The sequence below is a fragment of the Numenius arquata genome, chromosome 1, assembly GCF_964106895.1.
Source record: "Numenius arquata chromosome 1, bNumArq3.hap1.1, whole genome shotgun sequence".
Classification (NCBI taxonomy): domain Eukaryota; kingdom Metazoa; phylum Chordata; class Aves; order Charadriiformes; family Scolopacidae; genus Numenius; species Numenius arquata.
This window is the reverse complement of record NC_133576.1, coordinates 47215688-47226889: the sequence shown is the minus strand read 5'-3', so window position 1 is coordinate 47226889 and position 11202 is coordinate 47215688. Positions and strand designations below refer to the sequence as shown.

At 48.0% G+C, this 11202-nt stretch overlaps 1 protein-coding gene across 2 annotated transcripts; it reads right to left on the bottom strand.

Moving 5' to 3' along the window:
• Positions 1-1974: 1974 nt before the first annotated feature.
• RPL8 (ribosomal protein L8) lies at positions 1975-10895 on the bottom strand. Of its 2 annotated transcripts, XM_074144699.1 has the most exons (9): positions 10809-10895; positions 9856-9999; positions 9658-9752; positions 6500-6644; positions 6145-6288; positions 4311-4452; positions 3641-3859; positions 2456-2571; positions 1975-2183 (listed from the first exon to the last, which is right to left on the bottom strand). In XM_074144699.1, the coding sequence occupies exons 5-9, from the start codon at positions 6280-6282 to the stop codon at positions 2025-2027; spliced, it is 774 nt and encodes a 257-aa protein (XP_074000800.1). In that variant the 5' UTR covers positions 6283-6288; positions 6500-6644; positions 9658-9752; positions 9856-9999; positions 10809-10895; the 3' UTR covers positions 1975-2024. The 2 variants fall into 2 exon arrangements, with proteins under 2 accessions (XP_074000800.1, XP_074000809.1); XM_074144708.1 differs by lacking the exon at positions 9856-9999 and having other exon boundaries at positions 10809-10889.
• Positions 10896-11202: the final 307 nt, after the last annotated feature.

Here is an 11202-nt window from a genome sequence, read left to right as displayed (position 1 = left end):
TGACATTGCCTTTTGGGTTTTTCCCAAATGTGATCTGGTGCCTTTCTTCAAGGTGTGTGGTTGATTTTTCAATCATCTTTTTTCTCTCTAGAGACATGTGTAGCCAGCTACAGTGCACTATTTTTGTGCACGTGTGGATATAAAAAAATAACTTTTATTCTTGCTTTGCATTCCATTGGCTTCCTATCAATACAAGGTCATACTTGTATGTGGCGGGCTGGCACGGGCATTTCAGGCTCAGTAGAATTATTTTGATGACACTATGGGAACTACCCTCCACCTTAAGGGAAAGAATATTTTGCTCTGAGAAGCAAATATGCTTTTGCAGTCCACACTTTGTCATGTCACCCAAAGGATCGTTGCTCTACTGTTTGGGAACACCCAGCCCACAGAGGAATCCACCATCTATTCTGGTAGCCGCTTCCAGGAGTTAATTGCAACAGACTGAATATGGCTGGAGAATGTATGCTGGAGAATGTATGCTTATAAGTATCTGAAGGGTGGGTTGAAGGAGGAGGGAGCCAGACTCTTTTCAGTGGTTGCCAGTGAGAGGATGAGGGGCAACAGGCACAAGTTGGAACATAGGAGGTTCCACTCAAATATGAGAAGAAACTTCTTCACGGTGAGGGTGACAGAGCCCTGGAACAGGCTGCCCAGGGAGGTTGTGGAGTCCCCATCTCTGGAGATTTTCAAGACCCGCCTGGATGCAGTCCTGAGTAACATGCTCTGACATGCTCTGGGCAATCCTGCTTCAGCAGGGGAGTTGGACTAGATGATCTTTATGGTCCCTTCCAACTCTAAAAATTCAGTGAAACATCAAGCAGGTCAGCAATTAGAACCCAGACCTGACCACTTCCCTCTGCCTGAGCTTGCAGCAGTGGTGACCCTGGCTGAAGCAAAGACCTCGGAGTAGGACTGGGTGCCGTGCTGGCACTGGAGCAAGTGGGGAACACACTTGTCCCTGGATATCATCCTCATCCCTGGAGGTGTTCAAGGCCAGGCTGGATGGGGTTTTGAGGAACCTGGTCTAGTGGGAGGTGTCCCTGCCCATGGCAGGGGGGTTGGAACTCAATGATCTTTAAGGTCCCTTCCAACCCAAACCATTCTATGATTCTGTCACAGTTTGTTTTGACAGTGAGACCCCAAGACCTGAGTACCCCTGGCAGAGGGAGGGTGTCCTGTAACCCACCCTGGGCACACACCCAGGCTTCAGCAGCACAAGCCTCCACTGAGTGACAAGAGTGTGATGGCCCTGCTACAGCACCCATAGCACTGCCTGTTGCCACCAAACCCAGAGGCGCTGCAGAACATGAACAGAGTCCTGGGTTTAGCCTATCCAGTCAAGAAAAGCTGGACCTCACTCTTGCTGAGGGGGCTGCAAAGGAGAGAACTTTGAAGCTGTCTGCCCTTTCCAAGCACTGAGGAGTAAAGGTGGCAGCGTGTGTGAGCACAATCTTCAGAAGCTGTGCTCAGAGGGAAGTTTCTTTGATTTGGCTGAAACTTGATGGTTCAACAAGGAGGCCCAACCTTGACAGGAGCAGTAGCTGAAACACCTCCTCTGTAAGGAGTTCTACTACTCGCAAGCTTTTCCTCCAAAGAAATATAGCAGATGATAAGGGTTTTCCATTTCTCTGTTCAAGTCTGTGAACTTAGAAAACCGAGCACCCTTTAACCATTTCAGCTAGATCCATAGGTTAAAATCAGGTAACCAAGGGACTACCTGATCAGCCTGTAACGCTTTGCCAGGCCTAAACAACCACAAGCCTAGGCCAGTGTTAACAGCACACCCAGACACAACAGCATCTACAGCAAGTGTCATTCCAGCCTGCGGTACCGGCTTACAGACTGATGTAATTCCTGCTCTTCAAAGCGGGGAGGGAAAAAAACCTTATCTCCCCTCACAACTTCCCCTGCTGGAAGTTGAATGCTACCCCTGTTTCGGCCACACCTTAGCAAAAATCGTAACTCAAATTTCACACAAGCTCTGTGTTAAAAATTTATTCTGTAAACTCCACGCTGGGTCTTTAGTTCTCCTTTTCCTGCACAGTCTTTGTTCCACGCAGCCTACCCGTACGACGGGCAGCAATGAGACCAACTTTGCGCCCAGCGGGAGCATCTCTCCTGATGGTTGAAGGCTTGCCAATGTGCTGATGGTTACCACCACCAAAGGGATGTTCTACAGGCTGTGGAAAAGGAAAATAGATCGTCAATAAAATTAACAACAGAAACGCGTGATGATGTTTAACAGCAATAAACAAAAAATTCAACTGCTTCGTTTTTTCATACAGCGTAGTAACTATCACGTGCTGCTAACTACCCTAATTAAATGTGCAATTACAGGGCAGTCTGTGAAGCTCTCTGTCCAGAGGCGGTCCAGACTCCTCCCCGTATCAAACAAATCCTTTCTAAACCATAAAAATGGAAAGTGAAAACTCTTCATTGAAAATGGACTCACGTTCATGGCCACACCACGGACACGCGGCCAGCAGTTTCTCTTTGCCTTGTATTTGTGATAGGCCCGGCCAGCCTTCAGGATGGGCTTGTCAATACGACCCCCACCAGCAACAATTCCTGAAAAAAAAATGCAGAAATAGTAACACACAAAGAGAATGGTAACACACAGCGTCGCGGGCACCAGGGCAGCGCCACCACTCGCTCTGTATCTCAGCGAAGAGTGCCGAATAAAGTGTTAAAGAACAAGATTAATTCCTAGTAATTATCAAGCTCTAAAAGAAGCAGCTTCTAAAGACCAATTTCAAACAATCCAACTGTGTCTTAAAACCAGTATTTTCCAGCCAACACTAACAGCGAGCTTAGACTCAAGCTACCAGCCGCAAGTTAAGTGCTCTGCAAGGGGATGCGTACTTTAATTCCATTTTTAAATCCATACATACAGGATCGCATTTAACACTTTCTGAAGCATTACCAGTTTTACTGCTAGAATTTCTTGGGCGACGTTAACAATAGTTTTTCAGCTAAAGAGATTATGAACTGAAAGAGCTCAGGGGACTTTCAAGTCCTTTAAGGTTTACTACCTAGTTGTTTCCTAACTTAATTTAGTCAATTTTACTAGAGTAACAGGCTGCAGATTACTGACTTTGGTGTCTTCTGCGCAAAGGCAGACGAGTGTCACCTGCTGACTGCATACAGCAGCTGTCTCAGCTGTCAGTCCAGCACACAAGAAGCCTGGTAAAGCCTCTGCTTCTTGACAACGCTTCTTGACTCATCGGACCTTCCAGAATACTTCGCCCAACTGAGAACACCTCCAGCACTACCCCTATAGACTCAGCCTCTGCTTCAAACGCAGGAAACCATCAATGCCATTTTCTGCAGTCCTTCCCCAAGGACTGCAGATTTTACAGGTTAAGCGATTCCATTATAGCTTGAGGACAATCAGCATCTACTTTTCTGTCCTCCCACTAGGTCAAACTGTCTCCAAGTTACAGTTCCCATTACCAAAAATAATGCAGGCATAAAATACAAGTGAGACACGGGTGCACAGACTGTACCTGTGCACAATCCTGGGTCCAGCCTGTAAATTATGCTGTTTTCTAGACAACATTGGGAACTGGGGCCCTGTTTGAAAGCTTGTTTAGCAGTATTTAAACTCAGTGACAAGTTCACAGCTGCCACTCCTTACCAACAACAGCTCTGTTTGCAGAAGAAATCACTTTCTTGGAGCCAGAAGGCAGCTTCACTCTGGTTTTCTTTGTTTCAGGGTTATGAGAGATAACGGTGGCGTAGTTTCCAGAAGCACGGGCCAACTTCCCACGGTCACCAGGTTTCTCCTCGAGGCAGCACACGATGGTGCCTTCCGGCATGGTGCCAACAGGTAGAACATTGCCAATGTTCAGCTGAGCTGCAAAGAGCAATCAGAGCATCAACAGCTTCGTTCAGGCTCCTGTACTTGAATTACAATTCTACCTAATACAGGCCTCTGCGCACAGAAGGGCACTGCACAAACACTTCAGTAGCAACAGGCAGGGCCACTTTTTGGTTGTCTGACTTGAAACACAAGCTTTATGTTCACTGTAACAGAAAGGCAGGCAAAATGGGACTCTAGACAGAAGAGTCCAACACTTCACAATCTAAACACTTGACAAGAACTGTGGTTAGGCTTGTGAATCAAAACAGGCTGTGTGAGGAGATCACAGTCTCCAAGAAGGAAACGTACGTTTGTTTTGAGGCTAGCGAAAGCTACTGCTTTGTGATGGCTCCAACTGCACTGAAATGTCCTGAACTTCATGTATTCAGATGGCATCTGCTTTGGTGTTCTGAAACCGGGCAACACACTTTCTGTCTTAACTCACCTTTCTTGCCGCAGTAAACGAACTGGCCAGTATGAATACCCTCAGCAGCAATGAACAGCTCGGTTCTTTTCTTAAACCTGTATGGGTCACGGAAGGCAATCTTGGCAAGGGGAGCGCCTCGGCCAGGATCATGGATGATGTCCTGTTGGAACACAGATATGCTTTAGAACAGGTTACAGCATTCGCCCCAGCTTCTACAGAAATCAAAGAACCAGAAAAAATGGAGATGATTACTATTGAGGTAATTCTCCTTAGAAACCCCATCAAAGGGACCTTCATTTCTCCTGACACGAATGAGTTCAAGATTCACATTTGTAAGAATACAACCTCATGTGTCTGTATCACAAAATACTGACTCTGGTTAAGTGTGCTTCTTGAAACCAACTGTTTTATTCCTGACATTCTGCAGATATCAGATCTCTCCATACTAAGAAATCCGCTTCACTAGTTGCCCAATCACCTTTGGGCAAAGTTGGACATAATTAGCAATTTCTCCAAGTGTTTTCTTAGAATGGAAGTGTTTCTAACCTTCTGATATTATGTACATTGAAGTTATATACGCTCCTAAGTGATAAAGCACAGACTAACTGTTTTTCTCTTGGAAAAAATACGTCAATTCTGTTCTGAAGTACACTGAGATTCCAATACACAACCAACTATTATTTAGACTACAGCCCTTTAAGCTTTTTCTATTTTCTAAGAAAACTCAGATGATGTTGTTGTCCAGTATAAACATATTTTCTGCTGTTTTCAACCCTGTGAGACAAACGCTCCCAGGTATTACGTAAGTTTAAGTCAAAGCTACCTACTTACTTTTTATCATTAAACTTAGTTGTGGTGAGTGTGAAGAAAGTTCTTTCTACAGCCAGATAACTTGCTCTAAAAGGCTGAAGAGACAGCTAGATGTTCAGGGCATCCAAACAGGTACCAAATAGCACTATTTGCAGTCTAAGTCATTGACACCCAAAAAACACCTACACCACACCTGAAACCTAAATAAAAGTACTGCCTTGCCCCCACTGCTCAAGACTAAGATTATGGCTATTACTTTGTGTTTACAAAAATTGATTTTTTTTTTTTTTTAAAGATGTAATCAACTACAGGGACATCTCTTCCCGCCCATGTTTCATGAGATACAGGGCAATAGAAAAGCACGTTGATATTCCTACATTAGCAAAGGTCTAACAGAAAAGCATACTGCTAGCTTCTTTATTTAAAGGCTGTCATAAATACAAAGTAATTTAACATTTCAAGGAGTCATAGAATAATTTGGGTTGGAAGGGACCTTTAAAGGTCATCTAGTCCAATCCCACCTGGAATACCCAGGGACATCTTCAATTAGATCAGGTTGCTCAGAGCTCCGTCTAACCTGACACTGAATGCTTCCAGGGATGACACCTCTCTGAGCAACCTGCTTCACCATCCTTAGTGTAAAAAGTTTCTTCCTTATATTTAATCCAGAACTACCCTCTTTTAGTCTAAAGCCATTACCCCTTGTCCTATTGCTCCACTCCCTGATAAAAGAGTCCTTCCCCATCTTTCCTGTAGGCCCCCTTTCAGTACTGGAAGGCCACAATAAGGTCTCCCTGGCTCTTCTCCAGGCTGAACAACCCCAACTCTCCCAGCCCAGAACATGCCTTAATTTAAGGAACATGACTTATTTAACAAAACATGAGAAGCCTGAAAAAGGAACAGCCAATCGGCTGAGAGCGCAGCTAACAAGAGCTCAGGCCCCTCACACAAGCGAGGTGCGGGGAGACGCGTGCCTCAGGGCCCTCGGCACTCCAGCACCAGGCCGCTGAGGGATCCCCGGCCGCGCAGTGCCCGCTCCTACCTTGACGATGCCTTTGATGTACCCGTGCCTCTCGGCGAAGTCGACGGCGCGGAGCTTGGCCGGGCCCTTCCTGTGCTTCACGTGGGCGCGGAAGACGGAGCCCGCGCCCTTTCTCTGGCCTCGGATCACGCGGCCCATGGCGCCCTAGGGGCAGAGACCCGACACCCGCCATTAGCGCCGCCGCCGCCAGCCAGGGGCACCCCTCCCCTTTAACCCCCACAGCCGTTAACGCCTGGGCCCGGCCGCCCCAGGCCGCAGCCTCCCCGCTCGAGGCAGAGCCAAGGCGGGTGGAAGCAGCGACCGCGGGAGAGGGGCGGATGGCGGCGGATAGCAGACGCGGCAGCCGCGCTCCTACCTCCGCTCCGGCCTCGCTGGGAAAGAAGGAAGCGCCGACGTCACCGCCGCGCCAAGGCCCTTCCGGCGCTCGGAGGGCAGGCCTGCAGTCGCGCAGCCGTGACGTCACCCCGCGCCGCTGCTAGGCAACCGAGCCCTGGCGGTTCCTGAGGCGGGGAGAGGAGGGGGAAGGAGTGTCTCTGGGGGCCGCCCGGCCACGGGCAAGCGGCGCCTTTCTCGGCCGGGCCCTCCTCGTTTCCCACCGCGGGGCCCATCCGGACGGCGCCGGGCGCCATGGCCCAGCCCGGGGCAGGCCGGCGAGGGCAGCTTCTTGTAACACCGTTTAACGCAGCTCTGAGGGGCTGGGGAGGAAGTGGTGCCGCCGCCGCGTTCCCATCAAGGGGCTGTTGCACCCCTTTTTTGGGGTTTTCTCGAGGCAGTTGCTGTGTAAAAGCTGGGAGGGCTGACCGCCCGTTGCCTGGAGACCTTGTGCAAACAACCAAGTTCCCCCAGCCAAGAGCCATTCTTAAAATAAGCCGTCATGCCAAAACCTTCCTTAATTAGCTGGAGCCGAAGAGGCTCCCTGACTGATGATATTTTTTCTGAGATTTCTGCACTGTGCTTTTTAACAGCTGCAGATTTCAGGCCAGGAAGGGACTGAAGAGAAAAACCTTGCAGCTGCTTTAAGCTGCCTCTGCCAGTTTTTTTATCGATATTACTTAGGGCGTAATTGAGAGAGAACACAAAGCAGAGGTAATCGTCTTAAGTGTTCCTAATCAACTTGTGCTACGCCCTGGAAGGGGAAATTAAACGTGCCTTAACTTCTTTAACAGCCCACTGGGTTTTCAGCATCAGAGGCCCTTCTTCCCAAAGAGGTCACTGCTGATGACCTAATTCTCTAGGGATGGACTCAATGACTTTACATCGACTCATTGGAAATAAGGAAAAGCTCATCAATATAGGCCTGTATGTGCAATTGTTCTGGCTTTGAACTGAGAAGAACCTAAGCATCCTCCATTTCTTGATAGATAAGCTTTCCCACATTAGTCTTCCCAGAACAAATGGAAGTCACACCCCTCATTACAGGCAAAAATCCTAATACTAAGGGCTCTGAGGTTACTGTCCCTCCAACAAACAGCTGCTGTGCCAGCTTCTCAGCCTGAACCCCATTTGACATATTACCGCTCGACCTGTTACAACAAACTGCCACTTTGGTTTACATCGATACCCTGTGTCTGAATATCAGAGACTTTGATTTATGGCTCCTCTTGGCTGCAGTTGTGGGGGCAGGAGCATTGTTTTTGTTACTAAATGTGACAAGAACCAGAGCCTTAAGGAACTACCTGAATTTCCAAATAATGCCCATACAACCAGCAAATTACATTGGTCACTCCCCTTTCATCAAAGCCTCCCAAGTTTTCTAGCCCTGATGAAGTCTGGAAATCAGAGAAGACATGCAAGTAGACGACAGAACTGCAACAGTGATGCAGAGAATCGATCACCCCTGCTATAAGAGACAACATAAGCTAAACTCTTGAATCATTAAGGAATGACAGCACTGTATTACCTCACCTGGCCAAGTACAGACTTGACGTTAACCTCACAATGAGGTTAAATATTTTGTTTAACTGTGCTTTCTCATGGACCCAAAGAAATGTAGGGAAGTATTATACACCTGATTGCAATAAAAAATACTGTCCAGGCTTTGTCAGAAGAGTGTGGCTCTGTGTGATACCATTCAGGTCTTGGTGCTGAAGAAATACGACTGTTGAGCCCTACCAACGATCACTATTCTGTTAAAATTTTAGGAGGTGGAGGCAGTGCCGTGGTTTGAAACAAGGCTGTTTTCCTCCTCACTAAGCTCCCATTCCCTGATGTTGTCTCTCTCCACAACCCATCCGCGGGGGATTTTGCTACGTGAGGAGGAGGTGGCAGTGGCAGAGGTAGAGCAGGACAAGCCCACGCTGGACAACACAGTGTGAGACATGGGGCTACTGATAGCACGACAAAAGCATCACCCACCAATATAGGTATCACCTGGCACCGCCTACCAACAGCACCGCTGTTCTCCGGTGCAGCTTTGAGTCCTGAGATTTTGGCCTTCAGGACAACTGTGGAGACTACAGCTGCTTTGGCTTAAGATGTTACTGTCTTTACCGGCCACCCTGCCTTTCTGCCAGCAGTTACAGCCACGTGGAGGCAGGGCCAGCGTGCTGGATTTTCCTGGCCAAGGCATCTTTTCCCACCAGAACTCAGACTGTGCTGGAGCTGGGGAACAGGCTCATCTGCCTTATGGTTCTCCAAGTCCTGGCAGCAAGCACAGGGATCTCCAGATAATGTCCTGCACATCTGCACAGATCAACTCCCCTGCACAAGGGCCAGAGGTCTAAGGCCCTCGGGAAGCCTTATGCCTCCTAGACATGCGCAGAGAAATCTGGATGGAAGTCCGACAGTGCTAGGCAAAATAGGCTATGTTTCCAAAGCACAGCTGCTGCACATCATAGCCTGATATTTTGGCAGCGACTTCCTTCTTTGGCTGCTTAAACTACAACACTCGGCTGAGGTGGCTGAGGCACGGCCCCACATCCTTGCTACCAGGGCAGTAACATTCAACAGCAGGGAAACACCCATACTTCTGGGGAACGCCAGGTCTTATAGCCCCATAGCTACTTCCAGGGAACTATGTCTGTTGGAGTCCTTCCTCACACGTTTCCCCGTGTGGCTGGCGAATTTGCTGGGATAATGCAGAAAGTATAAAAACTACGCCCCTGAGTCTGGAAGGGTTTTGGCAGAGTTGTGGGTAACAGTGCTGCAAACGCAGCACGCTACTTGCATGGTGGGAACAAGTCAAGGGTGTGTTGCCTTAATTAATCCTTTCATGACAGTCACAGGCTATTTCGCTAAAGGTTAATTGCACTGCAAATAGCAAAAGGGGTGGTGTTCTCGTGACAGATGGCAGCTGCTAAGAAATTTTGAAGAGATTGCTGTTTGGAGAGGGGGAAGAAACAGCAAGGTTTCTCTAGGAGCCCTCCTTGATAAGGGAACCCCCTAACTCTATCTGTGCATCTTTTGAAAGGGAAGAAAACAAAGGATGGGCATAGGATTCGTATGAGCGTTTCCTCTCTGAAATTGATATGCTACAATAAAAATAATCCAGACCTCTTTCAGGTGGGCGCATACCTCTGTTCGTGGTCTTGCTGACCTCTCCGTGGCTTTGCATGGGATTAGGAACCAACACTGGGACTCCAGCCAGGCTACAGTGTCACAGTTCCAGTCTGCAAAAATAACATACCTGCTAATCCCCAGCAAACACACTTGGGACGATCCTATTACCTCAGGCTGCTGCTCCCAGAGCAGGGCACAAGGGGTACAAGTCACCTGCTGCCACTGAGGCAAACGAAGGGCCACGGAAAGGAGCTACCACGCAGGCTGTTGAAGGGGCAAAGCCTCATCTCCTGCTATGCATCCTGAAAAACTCCCTGGACTCTGAGGAAAATGTCCTGGGTCTGCAGTATTCTGTATCTAAAAGTAAAGGAGCACTTTATGAGAACCCCCTCGCAGCAGTGTCCCCCATACCACCCTCGGCATCCTGGCAAGGCACAGGCCACTCACTCATTTAACTCCTCTGGCTTTTTAGAGGAGACAAAAATCCCTCTGCTGAGACACCACAGGCCTCCATTCCAGTGGCTGCTCCCAAAATAAATGCCTTTGCTCTCTTCAGAGGAATTTCTCCTGAAAGGACCAGCTTCTGTTTGCTGTCTTGAAATAAATATTCACCCTCAACTGTACCCACATCCCTCCTCCCCTGCCTGTCTCATTCCTAAACCCTGGAGAGAGCTCCAGGAAAATTACTGGAGCTTTCCCTTCTGCTCTTGCACGAAGCAGATGAGGTCTCTGGCCTCACGACAACCACTTAATCATAATTAAATTGTAGCTCTTCTCTAAACTTTCCCTGTAGATATAGCACTGAGTGACTTGGAAGGAAACCTTAGTCTTTACAGGGTTTCCTGTGTTTGCAGATCATAATTTGCGAGGCAAAAATGTACGTAGAGAAAACCTGGCCGATTACCTAATCTGCACGCTCAGCTTGTGCTCCCTTTTGAGTTATTGTTTTCATGTATCAGCACAAAAGAAAGAACTGGCAACCCTCTCACTTCGGTAATACTCATGGCATTCACTGGCTTTACAAAGGTGTGGCAAAGACATCTCGCCCCTGGGGCATAAGAGACTCCAGCTGTGCCAGGGCAGGTTTTATCCCAGAAGCACGCAAAGAAGATTAGAATTTACCGTGCACGGAGGAAAAGATGCCAATCGGGTGGCTGCTTCCTTACCTAAAAGGGAGCTGACTTCTGCACAGCCAAACCTCTCCGGGAGGATACGGACTCGCAAGCATTTTCTGTTATTCGCCATCTAAGGACAGCCTGGATTCTTTGCGAGAGGGTTGACCCAGAGCTGCAGAGGTGGAAAGTCCCAATCAAAACAAAGCAATTTACACTTCACAGATGGGATTAGCAATGCCTTATTAATTAGGTTCTGGTGACCTCTAGAGGCCTTTACCCCAAAGCACCTGATTTCTGAGGATCTTTCCTGTTCTGGAACAGAATGCACAAGAGTTCTTTATTTTAGTTTCAAGCCAAGACTAATTTTAGTCTTAACGGGGAAGGTATTGGGGAATAATAATTGATGGTTATTCTTTTCCTTCCATTAAACATGGTGATAATAATT